This window comes from Tribolium madens, unplaced genomic scaffold, assembly GCF_015345945.1.
Source record: "Tribolium madens isolate multiple individuals breed KSU strain unplaced genomic scaffold, Tmad_KSU_1.1 Scaffold_20;HRSCAF=117;Tcas5.2_LG4, whole genome shotgun sequence".
NCBI classification, from domain to species: domain Eukaryota; kingdom Metazoa; phylum Arthropoda; class Insecta; order Coleoptera; family Tenebrionidae; genus Tribolium; species Tribolium madens.
Window position 1 is genome coordinate 3,083,869 of NW_025400985.1, and position 24,576 is coordinate 3,108,444.

The window sequence follows — 24,576 nt, forward strand, 5'->3', positions numbered from 1 at the left end:
TCCTGTTCCTAAATAACAGGAAGCTTAAATTAAGTAAGTCAGGGTCATCCCCTGACCCACATGAAATCCCAGCGCCATCTACTTTCCACTCAACCAGCCTACTATGCGTTGGGCGTGTTGTTAGATTAATTATGCGCATGCGTAAAAGAGTACTCGTAATAGCCGTCATGAAGGGCGTTTGTGTTCGCGAGGTGGTGATTTTATAAAAATAACAGTTATTTTAACTTATGAACATAAGTTTATCAGTGAGACCGACGTTATTTAAGCAACATTTGATAATAGGTAAGTCATCATTTCCTTTCCGGTTGTTGCGGTTACCAATAATGTCGATAAATCTAACCCAAGTCTTTTAAAATGGCCGAATAGGTGTAACCCAAACTTTACTAAACTGTTAAATAATTCAGTACTGTCTTGACTGGCTTTTTATCACTTTCACTGATGATACCTTGATTCGGTTTGTACAGTTAAGTGGCTTTTTGTGTGTAATTCAAAGTTCAAAATGCGTTTGTTGCCATGTCAGTGAACTGCAAGTGGTGGGTTACTGCCCTTAAGGGACAGTTTTACTGTAATTAATACCTGACATGATTGTTCTTTTTTTAATTATTACTTAGTACAGCCGTAGGTAATTTAGTTAAAGTTAAGTAGATCTTTTGATTATAACTTTTTTCGGGTCAAGAGTAATGGTCAAAATCCCAAAATAAATTGGTAAATGACTGAATGTCACATTATTTGATAAAGCTAATGATGGCCTATAAACTCTTGTGTCTTTCGGTTTCTATTAATATCTGTGATGCGTGTATGAGTCATATTTGTTGTAAATAGCACTAAATTTTAATTTTTACATAATCATCAAATTATTACATAATAATAATAGTGTTTGTGTAGTAGAATTGTGTTCTTATCGCTACAATTCTTTTAACGTTTTATCACAGTTAAATAATAATATTTGTTTTGTATTTGAGTAAATATGACTGTAAGGTGCTTTAGTACCGCAAGTTGTGATAGTCGTTTTGTGTTAATTACGGGAAGTACAAATTTCACATTTTTTGTAGTTTCATGTGACAAAGTTCACTTATTGGTCGATGATGATTGATGACGTGCTTACCTAGGTATCATCCAAAATAAAATTTCGATGACATTGCCTGATGATGGTTTTTGTTGGCCAAAACTAGTTGTAAAAAGATTTAAAAGTAATAGTCTATTTTTACTCCCTTGTGCAAGATACTTTATTAACCAATATTGTTTAAATTGAAATTTTTCTTAAAAAAATATTTCATTATTAACAAATAAACTGATTTAAAGCGGCACTGTTTCGTAATGTAATGCAAACTTTAAGTACAGATTTGTCAAGAAGAAATTACCACCTAGGATTTGAATTTTTAGGAAAGTAACGTTTTTCATGTTGTTTGTAACTATAATTTTCAGAAGTAATTTTGAATGCCTAGGGTTGGTTACCCCTTGTTGACGTTTTCTGTCAACCTGCTGTCAACTATTAATTGAGTTATCTATACAAACTGACAGGTGACTTAACCTAAATTTTTGACACTAGTTACGTTATCCAACCTAACCCTAAATCCTACGTAGTAATTTCTTGTTGATACGATAATACTTAATTCCATGATCTACCACAAGCCACCTGTTAGGATTAGATAATTATAATAAACAAGTTACGTCACACTTCCTTACCTAGCAAATATTAAAATATGTATGCAAGTACTAGGTTCTGCTGGTCGAAGCTTTATTCTGAATACTTTTTTGTATCAAATTGCTGTTCATAATCAAGGACAAATGCGTGGAAAATTTTTGAAGACTATAGTTGCTAAGTACATAAAAAATAGACATAGCCAACCAGATTGTCAAAATAAATATTTAGTTATCTTCGTCATTTCCATATTTCTTATCTTAGTGAAAATCTATTAATATTAAGTATGCTTTTGAGTGGAATATTCATTTATCTTGCCATTTTTTTTAAGTGATTTGAATTATACTACTCATCAATTGCCAAGGGTTATTTGCATCGTGCAAAAACGGAAATTTGGGAAAATTTGGAGCAAATTTTTTTAACAATTTGATCTAATTTTTCAATTGTTTTTAGTCTTAGATAAAAAGTTTTTATAATTGTCTTTCTTAGTCATCTCAAAAATATGCATTTTTTATATTTCTATACAATCGTATTTCTTTCGAGCAAGTCTCTTATGTTGTCATGTAAACTAATGTTTTCATGTATACCAAAGTGTGTTTAGTTTAAAATCACTCAACGAAATAATTAACATTTATTACTGCAGTATAGGTTGACATTTTTGCAATTTATCTTTTAAAATAAATAATACACATTAACATCAAGTTTGATTTTTTATAACGTTAAAAATACTCTTAAGAAATGAATGGCCTGTCTATAATCGGGTACCGGCTAATTTGATTTAAAATTGAGAGATCTTTGAATATTTGTTATCAATAAATCTATTAGAGCTAACTTTAGTGTAATTATTCTTAAAGTTAGTTTTATTTAATAAACAATTGTCAATGTCAAAATGTTTTGAAACACCATGCTGAAACACCCTTAAACTACGATATACGGACCAACTATACAGGGTGCGCCAGTACTCGCGCCCTAGGGGAAAAATGCTATGTAAGGTAAGATACCAGGAATATGGAACAAATGTTAAAAAAATTCTATCTATAAAAATTTCGAAGTTATGAGAGTTTAAAGTTTTTGTTGGAAAAATAATTTTCAAAGTTTTTTTACTACAGGCTATTAGAAGAAAAAACAATAAGAAAACTGTATCCTAAATTATAACTATGTTTAATGTTATTTGTGGCTTTTATTGGCAAAATTTTTGTACCTTTACTAAATAATTACAAAAAGACACATACAAGATCATCGGTATCATTAAATAGATATAAAAAAATGTCAAATGCCAAAAAATAAATCTCAAAATTTTTTAAACATTTTATGTGGCTTTTATTGGCAAAAATTTTGTATCTTTCCTAAATAATTATGAAAAAACATGATAATACATCAGTAATATTAAATAGATATAAAAAATATCAAATGTCAATTTTTTTTGCATATATAATTTTTTTATTTTACTTAAAAAAAAATTCTGGAACACCCTGTATAGTTGATTACGTATTCTCCAAATACCGTACATTAATGGTAACATTGTAGGAAGCGTAAAGTACCGTGAGATCAAAAATGATCTTGGTCAAGGGTGATCATGGATTTTAAAATAATTGTTGTAGGTTATGTCGACGCTGTCAGTGAGTCAAACATTGACAGAATTATTTCAAAAGGATGATATAAGCGACGACAGACGTTTTCCATTCCTTGACCAAGATAATTTTTTATCTCACGGTATATTTCCGACGTGCTTTCGGGAGGTTGCATGTTTTGTGTATAAAAATCTGAAAGATTATGTGCACAGATTTTTTTGTTTTTATGAGAACGGAATTAAAGTAATTTACATTTTAATTAATAAACTTTGTAAATTACCACGATTTAAGTAATTTGCTAATTAGTGCTGTTATCACGCCAGTATGTTTTTAGGTCAAATAAATATTAATTTTGTCGAGTTCTGACGATGACATGGTGGTTACATTAATGTGATAACTGTTCGTTACTACCGACGATTTTAAATTAAATTTTTTTTTTGTTGGTCCTAGACAGATTATTAAGAAATAATTTTCTAAACCACTTCATGGGCGAATATTTTTGTCACTTTTAATTGAAATAACCTTCTCACTAGTTAACATGCGAAAATTATTTACAAAGTTTTGTAATATATTCTGAAATATTTGTACCATTTTTAATAATAAACATGTGTTGTTTGAGATGATCTAACCCAGAAGCAATTTTAAATACTTCTAATCTTAACCAGAAGCATTAATGTTATGTAAACAAATAAACCAACTTGTGGGTGGAACATGTACCGTAAACACAGTTGTCTGTAGAAGATTTTACGTGAATAGGTTGTTGATTGACTTTGTAACGGTTCAAACTTTTATCAAACTAAAAGAAGTTTATATTTACGGTGGGGCAAGACCAAATTGTTGATGACGAATGACGATCTAAAGGATTTTTTCTATTCTCAAATAAGCTCGAAAGTAGGTAATTTGTGTCAATATTGGTTTAATTAGTGTCTGGCGTCTTGTTTATGGAGCTACTTTGATGCTTAACTCAATTAGGTTATTAATTGCTTACCTATTAAGGTACACATGATTGAGAATGCGTATCAGAGTTTGCTGAATTATGTGTTTGTTTACTGCATAGAATTTAAAAAGTCTAAAAAAAATCGTCGTTTATATAAATTTCACACTATAATTTTGTGGTGATGAACAGGAGCATAGCGTGAGTCGTTTTTTTTATTACGTTCAGGTATTACAGTTCGTTGAGCACTTTACCCGCATATTTTATATTCCACAATTTCTGATTTTTAATTTTATGTACATGGGTTTTAATTTGTGCAAAGGCCAAAGTGTTAACCTTGATTAGAAAGTATTGGTGTGAATCCAAGTTTTTTTACTCTAATTAGATGATTAAAATAGTAAAGTAGACGTAATGGCTATTATTACTGTGGTATCGTGGTAAAGGTCAAACACCCTTTTATTTGTACCCACTGTTGAGTGTAATATTCGGTTTGATTGAAGGTAATTGGCATCGTCACTGGCTAGCAATGCTAACTATGTCATAGTGTTTGTTACATCATCGTGAATTATCTCGTGGTAATGTATCAAAAAAAAAAGAATAAATTTAGGTAATTGCACCACATTATACATAAAAAATATACTTTTAAAGAATATTTTTCGGGGATTGTGGCGGTATTGATGTCGTTTTTGAGCATTTTTTAGGCTTAAGCACACACTAGGTAGTAATTCCAGTAAATCCAAGTGTAAATGTTGTTACTAAATACGAGTATATTCGTCATTCGCCAGGAAGTTGTACAAATACGGCTTATTTTATGAAATCATCGTCATTTACTTTTATTTTTAATGCGCTTAATTCTCTATTTTATTATACAGGGTGTCGGGAAATTGCGTGCACAAATTTTTAACTTTGAAATGACATTTTTTATGATTTGCAGAACGCCAACTATGTTTTTTATTCATTACATTGTTTCAATTACCTCAGTGCGTCGACATAAAAAATGGCCTGTATCTCGAAAACTGTGGCTTTTACATCATTTTATATGCACAAAAAAATCGTAAAATATGCGCATATACTTGTATATGCACGTATTTTCACAAAAATATGCACAAAATATTAAGAAATATGCTCCAATATATGCCAAATATGCATCGATATGCAAAATTTTGAACAATAAAAAGTCAAACGTATTTATATTTTGAGAAAACTAATTGATGAATTATAAAGTTCTATAAAAATGTGATGTTTTATCAAAAATAAAATTTTTCGAAATTACTGTTTTGTTTTTGAGTTTTACAAAAATATTATTTTTTTTTAAATGGGAACTCACCAAAAAAACATTTTTTTCATGAAGGTGTGATCTAAAGGATTACAACTATCTACTTTGTATTAAATTATTTTTTTACATATACCGCAATTTAGACAGCAAAAATCGAATAACTCGAAAACAAAACAAGATTTTGTTCTTCAAATAAGATCATTTTTTATATTACTTTAATTTATATTAATTATTATTTTTTGGTAACAAATGATTTAAAAAAAAAACTTCTTGGTTCAATACAATTTAAAAAAGGAAACACTCAGCAGGGTACTAATTTTTTGAGTTTGGCTTACGAATTACCGGTTGTTTAAAATATTTTGTAATCGGATCATTTTTCATAAACTGTCCAATTTTTAACTTGAACTGAAATTTTTAATCGGAAATTAGTGATTTGAAGAAAGTATTCACAAATATGCAATATTTCCTAAAATATGCACCAAGTTGCCAAAATATGCAAAATATGCATTTTTTATTTGGCTTATTTTAATCAGAAAACTATATATGCATAGAAAACTTACAATTTTGTTGATATACCTCTTAATAACAAATATGCATTTTGCATATAATCCGAGCCTTACTTATTATGGTATTAAATTTGCATAAAGTCTTAAAAGAAAAAAGTATTGAGCGATTTTTGTCGCAGCTCCCCCTATTTTGTGTGCCTCTGACCAAGATTCAAAAATTTTATTTATGTCATCTTAAAAAACCTACGGGTGCCGGGTTTTGTTTTTGAAATATTAACAAAAATAATTTAAAAAAAAAACCATTTGAAGGCTCTCCTTTATAGAGTCGTAACTTTTTAAGGAAGCTTTTTTGGACCCATGTTGATAGGATCTTTTCTTCATATTTTGAGGTATGGAATTACTCCTAGATGTTTGTGCACGCAATTTTCGGACAGCCTGTATATACATGTTTTAGTAAGAAATTCACCCACTTACTTTTATTAGTAGATACAGTCAGCACATCAATAACATCTTTACAAAAATAAAAAAGATGAAGTGGAAGATGCTTTAATTAGCACAAAACCAATCAATATTTTTTAGTGAAGCTCTAAAATGACAGATCAGTTTCCTAAATCTTCGATATCCAATCCCCAACTTGACCTAAATCCTCCAGCTTCAGTCGAGGTCGTCGTTTGCGAATTTTGCGCCGCCAACGGCAGTTTTACCGCACTAGAAATCGAACCAGACGCTGCAGTCCGACTAGCGAGTGGTTCGGCTAGGTCAGGCGTCGAGACGCCAAAACTGGCTGCCATCGTCGCCGAGAAATCGATTTATCCAAATAGTTCCTGATTCAGGTTTTCAACCTTTTTAACGTCAGCTGTGTACTTTTACATTTATTCAGTTATGTGCGAGATGTACTCGTATAAAGTGTGAATAAGTGTTTAATCGATAACACCGAATGTATCCGTAATTACATTTTTATTAGTATTTGTTTTTTCTTGAAATTAATCTTGCATGTACCTATTTAAAAGTTATTTTTAACAAAATAAAAAACAACTAAATTATAGGGACGCATGAAGTTTTAATTGTAAATCAATATTTCAGGCTGAATAAGCGAGTGATGCCGATTTAGGGAAATATAGAGACTTTGTTGTGTAGAACAATTTCACTTTTGTTAGTTTTACCATGAAAGTATTTGTGTGTCAATTTACATCACAAGTTGTTTTATTACTTACTGTCATTTGTTTAATTTTTTTAGTTTGATAAATCTATTAATTTTTATAATTAATTTTTGTCAGTGCTAAAAATAGATCAGTTTACTATCACACCAATCTACAGGCTGTTTACATTAGAAAGAAATATTGGGAGTTTAACAGTGATATTTATCTAAAATTTTGATTATAGCCATAATCGGTTAGGTTCTGCTCAATGAATTTTTTTTCAAAATGGCAGCACTTTCGGTTACACCGGAAATGGGTCAACTTCCTTATTTTAAATAGAAAGTTATGTTTTTTATTGTGTCTTTGGATTACTCAAGTGATTTTGAGAGTTTTTATCAGACTTTCCTATACCTAAATTTAACCGTTTTTGAAATATTTAGATCTTTTCTTTCGCGTATTTATAATTGGAAAAATAATTAACAAACCTCTAAAATTTAAAGTTACGTTTGGAAAACTTCAAATACCCGTAACTGATTTTTTTCAAATGGATGACTCCAATTTTTTCTTTTACTAAATGAAAGAGAACTTAATTCTGTATCGATCTGTTTCAACATTTCCTATACCTAAATTTAATGATTTCCAAGTTATTTTGACTTTTTTTTACAATGGAAGAAATCCATTACTATCCATGGTAGTTTTCGCATTTCTCACTGAAAAAACGCCCAATTTTTTTCACAGTTGTTATTCTTTTCGTAAATACAAAATAAATTTATTTAATCTAATTTTGATATTCTATTTCTTTCTTATTTACTTCAATACTATAAAAATTTAATTGGAAAATTAAATTTTCACGTTCCTCAGTATAATAACAGATCAAACCATTTATTCAAAATATTGTTCGCACATAATAATTATGTATTTAATTTTCCTCTAAATGATCTTTTAAGAATTTGTAATATGTAGTGTCAAGTTGGACTTTTTTAATTTTAAATCCTTTAATAGTCCGGTCAAATTAGTCATAAAAATATTGGTCAAATAACGAAAACAGAACTAAATTTTGGTGGGTACACCATTAGAAATAAAGTGTCAAAAGTCCCCATCGATCCCATGTGTGCTAAAAAAGTTATTAGGGGTCAAAGGTCAAGATTTGAGGTTTTTTAGATTTTTCCGAAAACGGTAAGTTTTATCAAAAAAGTAGCCCAGACAAAAAATATAGATCTTAAAATTATCTACAAAAATGGTCTTTATACTTTTTTAAGAATCATCATTTCTGAGATATCGCGATTCTAAAAGTTGAAGGAGTAACGTTCTACATCATATGCACATACAGAGTGCGCCAGAACTCGCGCCCGAAAGCAAATGGTAGGGTGAGGTACCACGAACATGGAAAAAATTAAAAAAAAATTCTATCTATACAAATTTCATAGTTATAATTTTGCACTTTGACTCTATTGCTGTAGGAAAAATAATTTTCCAAGTTTTTTTGCTACAGGCTATTAGAAGCGGAAACAAGGAAGCTGTATCCTAAACTGTAACTCTGTTTAATGTTATTTGTGGCTTTTATTGACAAAATTTATTATTATTATTTCTAATGCTAAAAAAAAGAAGTTACTATAAAAAAAAATGTCAAAATTATCAACTTTTGAATGGGAAGATTTAAATCCAAAAAGTTTTAAAAAGATCTAAATATTTCGAAAATGGTTAAACTTAGGTATAAGGAAGGCTAATGAAAACTCTCAAAATCACTTGAGTAATCCAAAACCGCAATAAAAATCATAACTTTCTATTTAAAATAACAAAGTTGATACCAACTTTCGGTATAACAGAAAGTTTCGCCATCTTGAAAATATTTTCATTGAGCAGAACCTGCAATAAACAAAATTTTTGATAAATATCATTGTTAGAACTCCCAATATTTCTAATGTGGTGTTTAGCCGAAAAAGCCTGTATAAAATGTAATTCTTTTTTAGGTAACCAGCTTTGCTGGTGAGTCAACAGAATGACCACCGATATCAGTATAGTAAGGTGGGATCCCACCTTGCAACAAGAGATTGTTGAAGACTATGAGTACGATGGTGGCAATTCATCTTCTCGGCTTTTCGAACGATCTCGTATTAAAGCTTTAGCGGGTAAGTTTTCGACTCAATTCCCTCTTATTCTGACACTCTTATCTAATGTATTTTATCAAAACCAAACATTTCCTGTATCAAGTTCAGTGTGTTTTCACCATACATCTAGTTAACATTCAGAATGGAATGGGAGGATAAATATTATGACAAAATAGTGTTAGAATTACGGGGTAAATATATTCAAATTGTAACTTTTCGATAATTTTTTTACGCAGATGAGAGAGAAAGCGTTCAGAAGAAGACTTTCCAGAAATGGGTGAACTCTCACCTGGTCCGGGTAAATTCCCGCATTACCGATCTTTACACCGACATGCGAGATGGCAAAAATTTGATCAAATTATTGGAAGTATTATCGGGCGAACGTCTGCCTCGTCCAACCAAAGGAAAAATGCGTATTCACTGCCTGGAAAACGTCGATAAAGCTCTGCAATTTCTCAGAGAGCAACGTGTTCATTTAGAAAATATGGGATCGCATGATATTGTCGATGGCAATCCTCGATTATCATTGGGTTTAATTTGGACCATCATTCTCCGATTCCAAATTCAGGATATTACAATCGAAGAGACGGATAATCAAGAGACAAAGTCGGCCAAAGATGCATTGTTGCTGTGGTGTCAGATGAAAACAGCCGGTTATAACAACGTCAACGTTAGAAATTTCACCACTTCATGGAGGGATGGTTTAGCTTTCAACGCACTCATTCATAAACATCGTCCCGATTTGATACAATTTGAAAAATTATCCAAATCAAACCCTATTCACAATTTAAATAATGCGTTTAATGTAGCTGAAGATAAATTGGGTTTGACGAAACTTCTCGACGCTGAAGACGTTTTCGTGGAACAACCGGACGAAAAATCAATCATTACATATGTCGTAACTTATTATCACTACTTTAGTAAGATGAAACAGGAAACGGTTCAAGGAAAACGTATCGGAAAAGTCGTCGGAATTGCTATGGAGAATGACCGAATGATTAAAGAATATGAATCACTAACAAGTGATTTATTGGCGTGGATCGAAGCCACAATTAAAGCCTTGGGAGAGAGACAATTCGCTAATAGTCTTGTTGGGGTACAACAGCAATTAGGCCAGTTCAATAATTACCGTACCGTCGAGAAACCTCCGAAATTTGTCGAAAAGGGCAACTTGGAAATCCTCCTCTTTACTTTACAGTCGAAAATGAGAGCTAATAATCAACGACCTTACACCCCGAAAGAAGGCAAAATGATTTCGGATATTAATAAAGCTTGGGAACGGTTAGAAAAAGCCGAACATGAACGAGAACTTTCTTTACGTGAAGAATTAATTCGACAGGAGAAACTCGAACAATTGGCTGCTCGTTTCAACCGAAAGGCTAGCATGAGAGAAACTTGGTTGAGTGAAAATCAAAGATTAGTCTCACAAGATAATTTTGGTCATGACTTGACCGCGGTTGAAGCTGCAGCTAAGAAACACGAAGCTATCGAAACCGATATTCTTGCGTATGAAGAAAGAGTTCAAGCTGTTGTTTCAGTAGCTGGTGAACTCGAAGCTGAAAACTACCATGATATGGAGAGGATTAATGCACGAAAAGAAAACGTCCTACGCCTTTGGAATTATCTCCTGGAATTGCTTAGAGCACGTAGACACCGCTTGGAATTGTCTTTACAATTACAACAAAACTTCCAAGAAATGCTCCATATTCTCGATGCCATGGAGGAATTGAAAGCACGTCTTTTAACAGACGACTACGGCAAACACCTTATGGGTGTTGAAGACTTACTACAGAAACATAATCTACTCGAAGCCGATATTAACATACTTGGTGATCGGGTCAAAGCTGTAGCTAATCAGTCGCAACGTTTCCTAGATGTGGAAAGTGAAGAAGGTTATAAACCATGTGATCCAGCTTTAGTATTGGAAAGAGTCCAACAACTTGAAGATGCCTACGCTGAGTTGGTGCGTTTGGCGGTAGATCGTCGATCACGACTTGAAGAAAGTCGAAAATTGTGGCAATTCTATTGGGACATGGCCGATGAAGAAAACTGGATCAAAGAAAAGGAACAGATTGTTTCAGCAGCCGACATCGGGCATGATCTCACCACTGTTAACTTGCTACTAAGCAAACACAAAGCTTTAGAAAACGAAATTACTGGACACGAACCTCAATTGGATGCAGTTGTGGGAATTGGAGAAGAGTTGGTGAATTCCGGACATTTTGGTGCAGAAAAAGTGCAAGAAAGATTAACGGAAATTCGCGGAGCTTGGAAACATTTGTTGGATTTGGCGGCTTATCGCAGAAAACGATTGGAGGATGCTGTAGATTATCACCAACTTTTCGCAGATGCTGATGATGTTGATATTTGGATGTTGGATACTTTGAGACTTGTGTCTAGCGAGGATGTTGGTCGAGATGAAGGAAATGCACAATCGTTGCTTAAGAAACATAAGGATGTTACTGAAGAACTTAAGAATTATGCCAGCACCATTGAAGCCTTACATCAGCAAGCTCAACAGTTGGGACCAGAAGTAGCCGATTCTCCGGAAGTCTCTCAAAGGTTGGCTTCTATTGACAACCGGTATAAGGAATTACTCGAGTTGGCTAAACTCAGAAAACAGCGTTTGTTAGATGCACTCTCTTTGTATAAATTACTGTCGGAAAGTGATGGAGTTGAGCAATGGATCAGTGAGAAAGACAGAATGTTACAAACTATGGTACCTGCACGTGACATTGAAGATGTCGAAATTATGAAACATCGTTATGATGGTTTCGAGAAAGAAATGAACGCAAATGCTTCAAGAGTTGCTGTTGTTAATCAACTCGCACGTCAATTGTTACATGTTGAACATCCAAATTCTGAACAGATTACAGCAAGACAAAATCAACTCAATCAAAAATGGGCTGAATTGCGTGAAAAAGCAGAAGCTAAACGAGACGAACTCAATTCAGCACATGGTGTGCAAACATTCCATATCGAATGTCGTGAAACTACGACATGGATCGAAGATAAAATTCGGATTTTACAAAGTACTGATAGTTTAGAGATGGATTTGACCGGTATTATGACACTTCAACGACGTTTGTCCGGAATGGAACGTGATTTAGCTGCAATTCAAGCTAAACTCACTTCTTTGGAGAAAGAAGCTGCCAGTATTGAGACTGAACATCCGGAGGAAGCAGCCGTTATTAGGGAAAGAATTGTTCAAATACAGATCATATGGGAACGATTGACTCAGATGTTGAAAGAGCGTGATTCGAAATTGGAAGAAGCCGGTGATTTGCATCGCTTCTTGCGTGATCTTGACCACTTCCAAGCCTGGCTTACGAAAACACAAACCGATATTGCCTCAGAAGATACTCCCAATTCGTTGGCAGAAGCCGAAAATCTTTTGTCACAACATCAAAGCATTTGCGAGGAGATTCACAATTACACCGATGATTACACTAAGATGATGGAATATGGTGAGAAAATCACTGCCGATCCTAGCACCCAAGATGACACTCAGTACATGTTCCTGAGAGAAAGACTGAAGGCTCTGAAGGATGGCTGGGATGAAATCCATCAAATGTGGGAAAACCGGCAAAAACTTCTATCACAGTCTCTTAGCTTACAATTGCTTGATCGAGATGCCCGACAAGCTGAGGTCATTCTTAACCAACAAGAGCACACTTTGTCTAAAATCGAGACTCCTACGACACTCGAACAGGCCGACAATCAATTGAAAAAGCACGAATCTTTCATCACGTCTATGGAGGCAAACGATGATAAGTTTAACGCAGTTATCCAGTTTACGAATCGTCTCATTGATGAAGGGCATTTCGCGTCAGATAAAATCGCAAAACGTGCTGACAATATTGACCAACGCAGATTAGCAATCAAGGAGAAAGCTTTAGCTTTAATGGAAAGACTGAGAGACCAATTGGAATTGCAACAATTTTTGAGAGATTGTGACGAATTGGGAGAATGGATCCAAGAGAAACACATCACAGCCCAAGATGAGACATACCGATCGGCGAAGACAGTCCACTCGAAATGGACACGACATCAAGCTTTCGAGGCCGAAATTGCGGCCAATAAAGAGCGACTTCTTAATTTACAAAAGACGGGCGAAGATTTGGCTAAGGAAAAGCCGGAATTTGCAAGTGAAATTAAACCGAAAATTGAGGAACTCATCGACCAATTTGATGTTTTGGAACAGACGACTAAAGAAAAAGGCGAACGCTTGTTTGACGCTAACCGTGAAGTACTCATTCATCAAACATGCGACGATATCGACTCGTGGATGAACGATTTAGAGAAACAAATCGAAAGCGACGACACTGGCTCTGATCTAGCCTCAGTCAACATTCTTATGCAGAAACAACAGGTGAGTTATTTTTTATTTAGTTTGCACACTAATAATTTATTTATCAACAGATGATTGAGACACAAATGGCAGTGAAAGCTCGTCAAGTGGACGAATTAGAAAAGCAGACAAAACATCTCGAGACTACAACACCACCACCGAAATTGGAAGAAATCAAAGTGAAAAAATCACAAGTGGAACAACGCTTCGAACAACTCAAACAACCACTTCTCGAAAGACAGAGAGTTTTGGAAAAGAAAAAGGAAGCGCTACAATTTCGACGAGACATTGAAGATGAACTTTTGTGGATCGCTGAAAAAATGCCACAAGCATCGTCGACCGAATACGGCAATAGTCTCTTCCAAGTCCATATGTTAGAAAAGAAAAATCAATCATTACGAACCGAAATTGAAAATCACGAACCTAGAATAAATACAGTTTGTAACAATGGTCAAAAATTGATCGATGAAGGTATTAATTATGTTATAGCCCAGTCAAATTAGACAAAAATAGGGCGATCGGTGGAAAAAATTCTAGAGTTGGAATTTTTTTTAAACGCTTTCTTTATTCTTGAAGGGGGAGGGGGCTAAAGGTGTCTTTTTTAAGTTTTTTTTTCTTATATCTAGGAAACTATTACTCCTAACGGTTTTTGTCTGCTTATCAAAATTAAAGCCTACAAAAATGGTCCTTTACATTTTTGTTGTAGGACTAACTGTAAGCGAGTTATAGGGCTGACAAAAAACATCATTTAAAAAAATGTGCTTTATTCGCATTTAAAACAAAATTAATCTTGTGATTTGAAAAAACTGAAAGCAAATTGAATTTATTGGGTGCAACACTTCATTAGAGAGTCTATAAAGTCTTCCGAGTCGTCCTCATATGCTGCATCTTCGTCCTCAACTTAAACATTGAAAACCGAATTACAGTCTTGTTCAGTACAATATTAATAAATAGATGATTTAATATCGATGATTTGAATAAAGCTTACAGTAAATTGAATGTATTGGATCCAACAGTTTATTAGAAGGTGCCACGAGGGTCTATCAAGTTTTCCGAGTCATCCTTATATGCTGAACTAGCATTTGCCTGCGACTTTGTCCGCGTGTATTTCTGATATAAAATGGGATAAAGCCCGTTCACAAAACCATTCCATGGGCTTAGGTACTCTATAAAGCAAGATAATTACCTATGTTATGTATAGGATTCAGTTATAGTAGCCTCGTTCTTCGCATGGGCTATGTTTATGGATAAATATTAAATGTTGATTTTCATAAAGTGCCGTCTCAGTGCACTTCTGCACTCTCAAAATTCGAAATTTAATGTTTCTAATTTTGTTTTTAAGCGTTTAAACTCTATTTTATTTCATTAAAATTTGAAAAGTGCACTTCTACACTCTCTAAGGATCATATTTTCTAAATTTAATGTTTTTATATCCCTTTAAATGTGTACACCGTTTTATTCCCTTAAAAACTAATTTTCGAAAATCTGATTTTAGTGCCCCTTTACACTTCTAAAGAATTTCATGTTTATATCTTTGTTTAAACATTTACACCCCATTTAACCCCTTTACAGATTGATTATCTCTTTCATCCAAAATTTTTTATTTATATCTCCGTTTAAATCTTTACACCCGAGTCACCTTTCAGGCAGACCAGCTTAGTTGAGGAACACTCTACACATATAAATACTTACCATATACTAACGAAATGTGATTTTTAATGCAATTTTATGTGGACTCCAAACTTTTGAAGCCTACGGTTAGTCCTACTACAAAAATGAATAGGACCATTTTTGTAGGAAATTTTGATGCAGAAATAGACTTCTACAGAAAATTCTGCATAAATTACATAAACGATGAGTTTGTATTTATAGACCCTCGTGATTCCCCCTTCCTTTAATGAAGTATTGGACCCAGTAAATTCAATTTACTGTCAGTTTTTTTTAAATTACAAGACTAATTCTCTTTTAAGTGCAGATAAAGCACATTTTTTTAAATGATGTTTTTTGTCTGCTCTATAACTCGCTTACGGTTAGTTCTACAACAAAAATGCAAAGGACGATTTTTGTAGGAAATTTTGTAAGCTTTAATTTTGATAGGAAGATAAAAACCTATAGGAGTGATAATTTCCGAGATATAAGCAAAAAACCAAAAACAGACACCTTCGGGGTCTTTTGATATATGTTAACCCAAGTATAAAGAAAGCGTTTAAAAAAATTCAACTCTCTAGAATTTTTTCCCACCGATTTGTCTAATTTGACTGGGCTATGTTGTAAATTATGTCATTTGTTAATTTGAGTGTTGCAGGACACGAAGATTCTCTCGAATTTGGTCACTTGATTAGTGAACTTCATAAAGCTTGGCAAGAATTGAAAGATGCTGTGGAGAAACGTAGGGAGAATTTGTTACGCAATGAACGTGCCCAACAGTATCTTTTCGATGCTAATGAGGCTGAAAGTTGGATGAGTGAACAAGAGTTGTATTTGATGGTGGAAGACCGTGGTAAAGATGAAACTTCCGCTCGTAATTTGATGAAGAAACACGAAAGTTTGGAAGCAGCAGTGGAAGATTACGCTGATACAATCCGATCTTTGGGTGAGACAGTCCGTGCTTTGGCGGCCGAAGGACATCCTTTGGCGGAACAAGTGGCAGTAAAACAATCACAACTTGACAAGTTATACGCCGGATTGAAAGATCTCGCCGGCGAACGTCGAGGCAAATTAGACGAAGCTTTGAAACTGTTTCTTTTGCATAGAGATGTTGAGGATTTGGAACAATGGATTGCTGATAGGGAAGTGGTGGCTTCGTCACACGAATTGGGTCAGGATTACGACCATGTGACATTGTTATGGGAGCGATTTAAGGAGTTTGCTCGTGACACTGAGTCAATTGGTAGAGAACGAGTGGCTGCAGTTACCGACAATGCCGACCGTTTGATCGAAGCTGGTCATTCCGATTCGGCCACCATCGCCGAATGGAAAGACGGATTGAATGAGGCATGGCAGGATTTATTGGAATTGATCGAAACTCGCACACAAATGCTTGCAGCATCACGAGAATTGCACAAGTTCTTCCACGATTGTAAAGATGTTTTAGGACGAATTCTCGAAAAACAAGTTTCTATGTCGGATGAATTGGGACGTGATGCCGGGTCTGTATCAGCGCTTCAGAGAAAACATCAGAATTTCTTACAAGATTTACAAACTTTGCAATCACAAGTGCAACAAATTCAAGAAGAGTCGAAGAAATTGCAGGCTAGTTATGCCGGTGATAAGGCGAAAGAAATAACAAATAGAGAACATGAAGTTATCGCTGCTTGGGCTGCTTTACAAGCAGCTTGTGATCAACGACGAGGCAAACTGGCCGATACTGGTGACTTGTTTAAATTCTTCAATCTTGTAAGAACACTAATGCAATGGATGGATGATGTGATCAGACAAATGAATACGAGTGAAAAACCGAGAGATGTCAGCGGTGTGGAACTATTAATGAACAATCATCAAAGTTTGAAGGCTGAAATTGACGCTAGAGAAGACAATTTTACTGCTTGCATTTCGCTAGGAAAGGAATTGCTTAATCGTAATCATTATGCGAGTGCTGAAATTAAAGATAAACTAGTTACTTTAAGTAATCACAGAAATTCTGTTTTGCAACGATGGGGAGAAAGGTTTGTTTAATTACTTTCTTAGTTTCATTTTAATAATTTACTTTAACCAGATGGGAGAATCTGCAATTAATTCTTGAAGTTTATCAATTCGCGAGAGATGCAGCTGTTGCTGAAGCTTGGCTAATCGCTCAAGAACCGTATTTAATGAGTACTGAGTTAGGGCATACCATTGACGACGTTGAGAATCTTATCAAGAAACATGAAGCGTTTGAAAAATCAGCAGCAGCACAGGAAGAAAGATTTAGTGCTCTGGAGCGATTAACAACAGTAAGTTTTTGTTTTTCTTTTGTTAAGCTTTTGTATTGGTACTTAATATTTAATTTTTGCTTGTGGTTGTAGTTTGAAAAAGGTGGTGGTCCTAGTTGTGGAACGACCTTGCATGAGTTGTCTCCTATATGTGATTTTTCTGTACCCACACATACTTTTAAAAATTTGAAACCTGTTTCTGTACGAAATTTATCACCCAATTACGTTTCAGAAACAATTAGTGCAATCGTACGTGATTGTGACCGGTTTTATAATCCCAAAATTTTGTACAGGAGACGTTTTACCCTAAATGGTGTTTCTAAATATGCCAAATTAAGTAAATTACGTAAAAATATTACGTTTCTTCATGGCAAATTACACAAAAATTCTCCAAATTTAGTCAATACTAGAAATAAGTTTCATCGTTCAGTTTCCATGTGCGAAAGTGATTTCAAAAAATCTGATTATAAATACATAGTGCAAGATTTTATAACTGGTGAAAGATTCGCGAATTATATGGAAACGGGGACGACATTTTTTATACAACCTGAAAGACGTAAAATAAAATGTAAAGAAGCACGTTTCAAAAACAGTTATCGAAAATCTTTTCCTCTCATTTCATCCACTAACAATGTGGTAAGTTTTGACAAAACACAATTGCATGTTGTTGGCTTTGGCTTGAGTTTTGGCTACTGTTGCATCTATTTTGTGTCTCAAGTACATAATTGTTAACTTTGTGTTTGTTTTTAGTTTGAATTGCGAGAAATTCAGCGAAGAAAAGAAGCACAAGAAGCTCAAGAAAGAGCGAGACGTGAACAAGAGGAAGCAGAACGACAAGCGGCGTTAGCAGCAGCACAGCCTAAACAGGCTGAAGCTGCAATGACTGATCGACCGGATTCTGGAACGCCTGCCGAAGAACGACCAGGTATGTAACATAATGCGCCAAAAAACCCTATTTGAAAAATAAATAATGGCTGGTTATATCACGTTGATCTTACTTCACGCAGCCGGAAGTGGGCAGAGAGCTTCATTAAAAGCTACTTCGCCAGGTGAAGGTAAAACTTAACCTTATTCGATTTACTATATTTCTGATAATCGATTAATTGGCACTGGTTTCTATTGCTTTAATTTTCTCTATGCACACAATGGATTATCTTAATCTGGTTAAAACTGCACAAACTTTTTCAATCAGAATTAATCGAAACGGTTATGGTATTAACAACAAAAAGGTATGAACTAATTAATTTTAAGGCAGTTTTACTAATAAGGTAAGGGTGATTTGAGTTTGCTTGCATGAAGTCATGAACTAATCAATAATAATCAATACACTACTCCAAAAAATTAAAGAAACAAAATTTTTTCTTAGATTTCAAATAGAAAGACTTTTTTTTTCTTAAATTTTTGGTGATTTTTTAAAGGCTGTAATTTATGTAAAAATTGTCGTAACTAAAGTTTATACAGTGCGAGCAAAAAGTCTTTCTATAGTAGGCGTACTAGTTGAGGACGTATGTCGCTTGGAAGTTTGTATGATGATTCTAAACAACTTTTCTTAACTTTTTGACAAAAAGCACTCTACTTCACAAAAAAATCGTTGTTTTTTTTTAATTTCCAAGGCATTTTAAATAAAATTATGTTTCAAATTAATCTTTCACCAAACAGAGCTGAATCTCAAAAAATGAAAATTTAAATCGAGAATTTTTGATTTTTTAAAAAAGTCGTTTCACCTAAATGGGGACACTATATTTTATGAAACCAAAAGTATATTTTGTTACCATTTAAATTCTAAAATTGTTCTTTTTTAATTAATCAATTGAAAGAGTTATTGAATTAATGAATTAGATTTGAATTATTTAAAGTGAATTGAATTTTGAGATAGTAGAAAAAAACGTGTTTGTAAGTAAGTACAGTGCAATCAAAAAGTTTTTCTATCAAGTAGGCGTACTAGTTGAGGACGTGTGTCGTTTGGAAGTTTGTATGTCAGCTAGATGTCAAAAAACTATTTTATAAAAATTAAAATATTGATTTAAACAAATTGAATTACTGTATGAAACGTCTAAAATGAGAATATAGTTGGAGTTTATTCATAGAAATTGTTCACCACGCTTTGTTGTTACAGTTTACAAAAAATTATTTTGACATTTCTTATTTACCATTGCGACATTTTATCTTCCGCAGACACACGTTTTAAATTTCTAGGCTTGCTTGATAGATAAACTTTTTGATCACACTGTATTTTAATGAATTGCTGTGGGGGTAGTATGAATTAAGAACACGACATGACCTCCGCTGTTTTTGACATTTGACAGCTTCTGACATTTTGGTACTAAAGTCAAAATTTACAAAAAAAAAACAGAAAAATATTTTTGATTTTTTTCAAAAATTAGTCAGTATTGTTTCTTGAATTTTTTTTTTAATTTAGAAAAATCTAAAACTTTTTTTTGATTTTATTTTCACAAATTAAGCAGTATTGTTTCTTGAATGTTTTTACAAATTTTCAAGAAATAACGCAAAAAGTTATTTTTATCTCTTTCCTTTTTTAAATCAATGTTGAGTTTGAAAAAAAAATCTTTCAAAAAATTATTAAAGGATCTTGTAGAACATTATCCCAGTTAACTAAAAAAAAATCTCGACGTCCGTGGTCCAAAAACAGAAACAAGATAATTTAGATTTTTTTCTCATATTACTTAGTATTTGGTGGTAACCGTAGCACAGAAAAAAAAATTTGCCAAAAGATCTCATAACTAAAAGATCTCATAACTAGAAACTTGAAGCTTCCAGATGTTTTTTTTTTAATCTAGATACGACAATTTTTAGATGAATTACTGCCTTTAAAAATGACCAAAAAATTTAGGAAATTTTTTGTTTGTTTAATTATTTGGAGTTGTGTAATTTTTCTGTAAACACAAGGCGACAAAAAAAGTCATGTCGTGACAACTTGACAGATTTTATATCATTTTGTTCGTCTCAGTGAGAAAGTGTGTGGACTTTTTGAAAATTTTTAGTGCATTTGATTTGTCTTACTGAGACGAACCAAATGATATAAAATTTGTCAAGTTGTCACGACATGACTTTTTTTTTGTCGCCTTGTGAAAGACTTTCATAAAAGTATTGATCATTTGCTTTATTTTATTTATTTTATTATTAATCAATCATTCTTATTAGGTTTAGTTTTTTATAATGTAGCACAAAGTAAAGGTTTAAAAAAATTCATGGAGCTTACTGATAATAAAATACTGTTCTTTTTTGTGTAAAGCTAGAATTGTTTGGTTTATAATGTTAATTATTCCGAGTATTTTACTAAAAAGATATGGATTGCAATTAGAATATTAGACAAAGAGAAATTTGTTAACAAATCTACTAACAAATTGCATGATACAAATGTTTAATGCATGAGCATGTTACGTAGTGCATGGACGACAACAACAAACTCGTCCTGGCAGTGCTCCGGTTTCCCCCCGGGTGCAATCAACACCCACAACATCACCCCGCTCACAAACACGTAAGTATCAAGTTTAAAAAAAAATACCAAAGGGGCTTTGTACGAACCAATATTATATTATTTAATTTTGAGCATGTTTTTTGTGCGTTTTGTTTTGCTTTATTTGTAATTTTTTATCAAGTATCGAGAGCTGAAGAGAAGGCGAAACGTAAGGACCGCTCTCGAAGCAAGTCCCCCTTCCGTAGTTTCCGATGGAAGAAGGGATCTTCTAAGACTTCTGGAGCTGTCAGTGATGACGAAGCTGCAGGAACATCAGGTATTTTGCAAAAAGGTGGTATGTTGTTGTGCAGTTTTAGTGGAAACGGTGGTGGTTTAATAAAGCAATAGAATACTTGTGTGTTGTCCAGTTTATTGTGTAAGTTGGGATGATTTTTCATCAAGACCATAAAAATTTTATTTTCTGTTGATCAAATATTCACCAGTCTAATTTGCTGCTCACACTGCGCTTTGTTGCATTAGTGGTTCCGACTAACTAGTGGGGGAGCAGGTAATATGTCGGAAGACCCTTATTTAGGACGTTGATCCGGATTCGAGGACACTGAAAATTTCTTCAATGAGTATAGATTATTAAATGGTGATTATAATAATTTGCAAAATGACACTAAGCAAATTTTTGAGAAAAAAAATGAATGCCCATGTATTTCATTACCTTAACAAAATTTTTGTGATTTACTTTTAATTTTATTAACAAATAGCTAGTTTTTTCCGTTTTTATATTTATTTTTATTACTTCTAAACAAAGCAAAAACCCAAAGTGGTAAATTTAATGCCATAATAATAATAACTAATATTATACAATATGTCCCCCAATTTTTTTTTATTAAACTAAGTTATATAACACTGCAAATGAAAACATTTTTTGCTTCACCTGAAACCAGTAAGTCTGTAACTTTAAAAGTTCCTTATTTTCACTCAGTGGAGAGAAAATTTCATTTTTCTCTTGATTTTGAGCTTGTAATAATAACTAATAACTCTATAGTCTACAAACAATACGATATGTAATATACCTTTAATCGAATTATTATTTTTATGTTAACTTACCTTTAATTAAACAAAAATAATTGTTAAATTTTTCTTTCACGTCACACTTTTTTGTTACGACGATAATTTTTCTGCTTTCAGCACAAATGCCTCCGATTTAAAATTTATTTAAATTCAAATTGTCGCAGAATTATTGCAAAATTATAACCATATGGGTCTAAATAGGTCTTAAAAACATTACACTCGCATTTGAACTTCTTTTCTAAAAATTTAGGGAGCATGAACAAACAAGACGAGCGTTTTCATCAAGATCTGAAGGGTTTTCAAAAATCGACATGAAGGTTTTTGGGATGAAAATATGTTAGTACATTACTGTTGGATTGTTATAAAGAAAACTGATCCAAAGAGTATAATAAAACCAAGTAATTTTTAATATGTTTTTTGGCGGTTTTCGTACTTTTGTTAATTACATATTTCTTAAACGTAACGTGGTGAGCTTTTTTAAATAGTTTTTTTTTTTTTTTAACTTAGTGCCTCAAAATCTATAAGAAATTATAATTTTCAGCTAAGGTAAAAAAAATCGTGTAAACTAGTGTAATTTTTTATCTGCGTTTTAAATCCCATCACATTGGCGTTTTATTTTTTTGACAACGATGTCGCTTTGACAGATGAGTTAACGCAAGTTAAATAAGAAAAATGTTTGTAAAAAAATATAATTTTAATAAATAGCAAGTCATAAAAACAGCTTCTGAAAAAAACAGTCATTTTTAACGAAACCAAATGAATTAATTAACAATTAATTAAAAAATAAATGAAATCGCCAATGTGATGAGACTTGAAAAGCAAAGAAAGATTATTATTACAAGTTCAAAAGTAAGAAAAAAAAAATACTTTTCTTTCTATTGAGTCAGAATAATGAAGTTTTAATTACAGAGTTGCTCGTTTCAGATAAATCAAAAACAACCCTTGCTGTTACAGTGTTACTTTATCTACTCAAAAGAGTTTATAAAGAAATAGTTTAACATCTACTATGAAAAAAAGTATTTACTTTGCTTTTTGGGCGTAAAATCAGAGGTAAAAATTTGACTGACTATTATAAAATGTATTATTAAGTTCAGAATTTTGATTATAACTTGTTTAAAAAATTCTGGCATTTAAAACTAGTTCGACAGTCTTATTTTTGAAAGCTGTAGATAAAAACCGTAAAAGTCAAGTCAAGCTAAAAATGTTTTTCCTTTGCAGTTTTGGCGTAAAATCAAAGGTAAAATTTTTTTTCCTCTTGTAAACTTAATCCGGGAACATACTGTATACTTGCAAAATACATTTCTTAAATAAATTTATGTATTTGTAATTTGATAATTTGAGCAAGCTTGTTTATTACAATCACAATTTAATGTATATGTTATAATCTATGCTCATTGAAGTAATTTTCACCAACTTCCTAAATAAGGGTTTTTGGACATATTACTTGCTCAACTAGTTAGTCTAAAACGCTATTGCGACAAAGCGCAGCTCGAGTACAAAAGACTGATAAATAGTTTTTTCTTCATGTACTATGATTAGTAGTTTGTTTTTTACTCATTATTTAATATAATAACGGCGATTTTGTTTAGAACGCGGCAGCCCAGGTGATGAAGAAGCCTTTGAGGGTGTTTTAACTCGCAAACACGAATGGGAAAATACGACCACCAAAGCTTCGGTTAGATCATGGGACAAAGTATACGCTGTTTTACAAGGCTCTCAGCTTTCCTTCTATAAAGATTCCAAAGTCGCTCGTACAACTCCTGATCAGACGTTCAAAAATGAAATCCCTCTTTCCTTGCACAAAGCTAATGCTTCCATAGCCCAAGATTATAAAAAGAAAAAGCACGTTTTCAGATTAAAGTGAGTAGAAAAAATCTGTGTGGGGAGCTAAGATTTTAATACATTTTTTTAAGATTGGAAAGTGGTGCAGAATTCTTATTCCAAGCACATAACGATGCGGAAATGAACACATGGATCTCTCGCATAAACGCCCAGGCGGATGTCGATTCTTCTGGTCCTTCGCGTTCACAGACATTGCCTGCGTCTGCTCAGAAAGAAGATTCGAAACGTCGCAGCTTTTTTACTCTTAAGAAAAAGTGAGGGGTTGTAATGTGTGTGTGAAGTAATACTATATGTGTCTTTTGTTGCAGCTAATTTATGCTATCTGTACGCTTTACCTGATTCTGACTGGGTCGTTCAGTCTTCGCCCTTTAACCTTTTCTTTTTATATATAGTTCATGTAGTTTGCACATTCTAGTAATATTTTAATGTATAGTAATATATATTATGTGATTAAAAATGTTGACTGGAGCACAAGGAATATTGCCTTCAGCCCGATGTTCGATTATTTATTGAATAAAATAAGATATCTAACTTTTCATATACAGAAAAGTTGATTTTCAAATCCCCTACCTAATCTAATACATGGCCGTACTGACATTTCCGCTGCTTTACGTTTGTATCCTTGTTAATCTGTTGCAATACTGTCTTTAAGCTTGCTTAGCAAGGTGAGGTGACGAGTCATTTTTATTATATTCATTTTGTAATAATTTGTAGAGTTATGTCTATTTTACATATAAAATTGTGTGCTTTTAAAAATGGAGTTATAATAAATAAATATTGTTTTTAGTAATC

At 33.0% G+C, this 24,576-nt stretch overlaps 1 protein-coding gene across 5 annotated transcripts; it reads left to right on the forward strand.

The window, feature by feature from the left end:
• Nucleotides 1–149: 149 nt before the first annotated feature.
• On the forward strand, nucleotides 150–24,574 carry LOC123005826 (spectrin beta chain). 5 transcript variants are annotated; one of them, XM_044399815.1, is made up of 12 exons: nucleotides 150–282; nucleotides 9,039–9,197; nucleotides 9,413–13,548; nucleotides 13,599–13,998; nucleotides 15,833–17,192; nucleotides 17,243–17,459; nucleotides 18,189–18,363; nucleotides 20,845–20,937; nucleotides 21,059–21,193; nucleotides 23,532–23,802; nucleotides 23,856–24,038; nucleotides 24,093–24,574. In XM_044399815.1, exons 2-12 carry the CDS (start codon nucleotides 9,068–9,070, stop codon nucleotides 24,094–24,096), a joined length of 7,104 nt encoding a protein of 2,367 aa, XP_044255750.1. In that variant the 5' UTR covers nucleotides 150–282; nucleotides 9,039–9,067; the 3' UTR covers nucleotides 24,097–24,574. The 5 variants fall into 5 exon arrangements, with proteins under 5 accessions (XP_044255750.1, XP_044255753.1, XP_044255752.1 ...); XM_044399818.1 differs by lacking the exons at nucleotides 20,845–20,937; nucleotides 21,059–21,193 and adding an exon at nucleotides 18,446–18,493; XM_044399817.1 differs by lacking the exon at nucleotides 21,059–21,193.
• Nucleotides 24,575–24,576: the final 2 nt, after the last annotated feature.

Excerpts from the sequence above, each read along its gene's own strand:
- LOC123005826 (XM_044399815.1), top strand. The coding sequence starts at position 9,068 with ATGACCACCGATATCAGTATAGTAAGGTGGGATCCCACCTTGCAACAA. Across the intron at positions 17,193-17,242 it reads TTGCAACGATGGGGAGAAAG|ATGGGAGAATCTGCAATTAA; the intron begins GTTTGTTTAATT and ends TACTTTAACCAG. Across the intron at positions 18,364-20,844 it reads GCCTGCCGAAGAACGACCAG|TGCATGGACGACAACAACAA; the intron begins GTATGTAACATA and ends CATGTTACGTAG.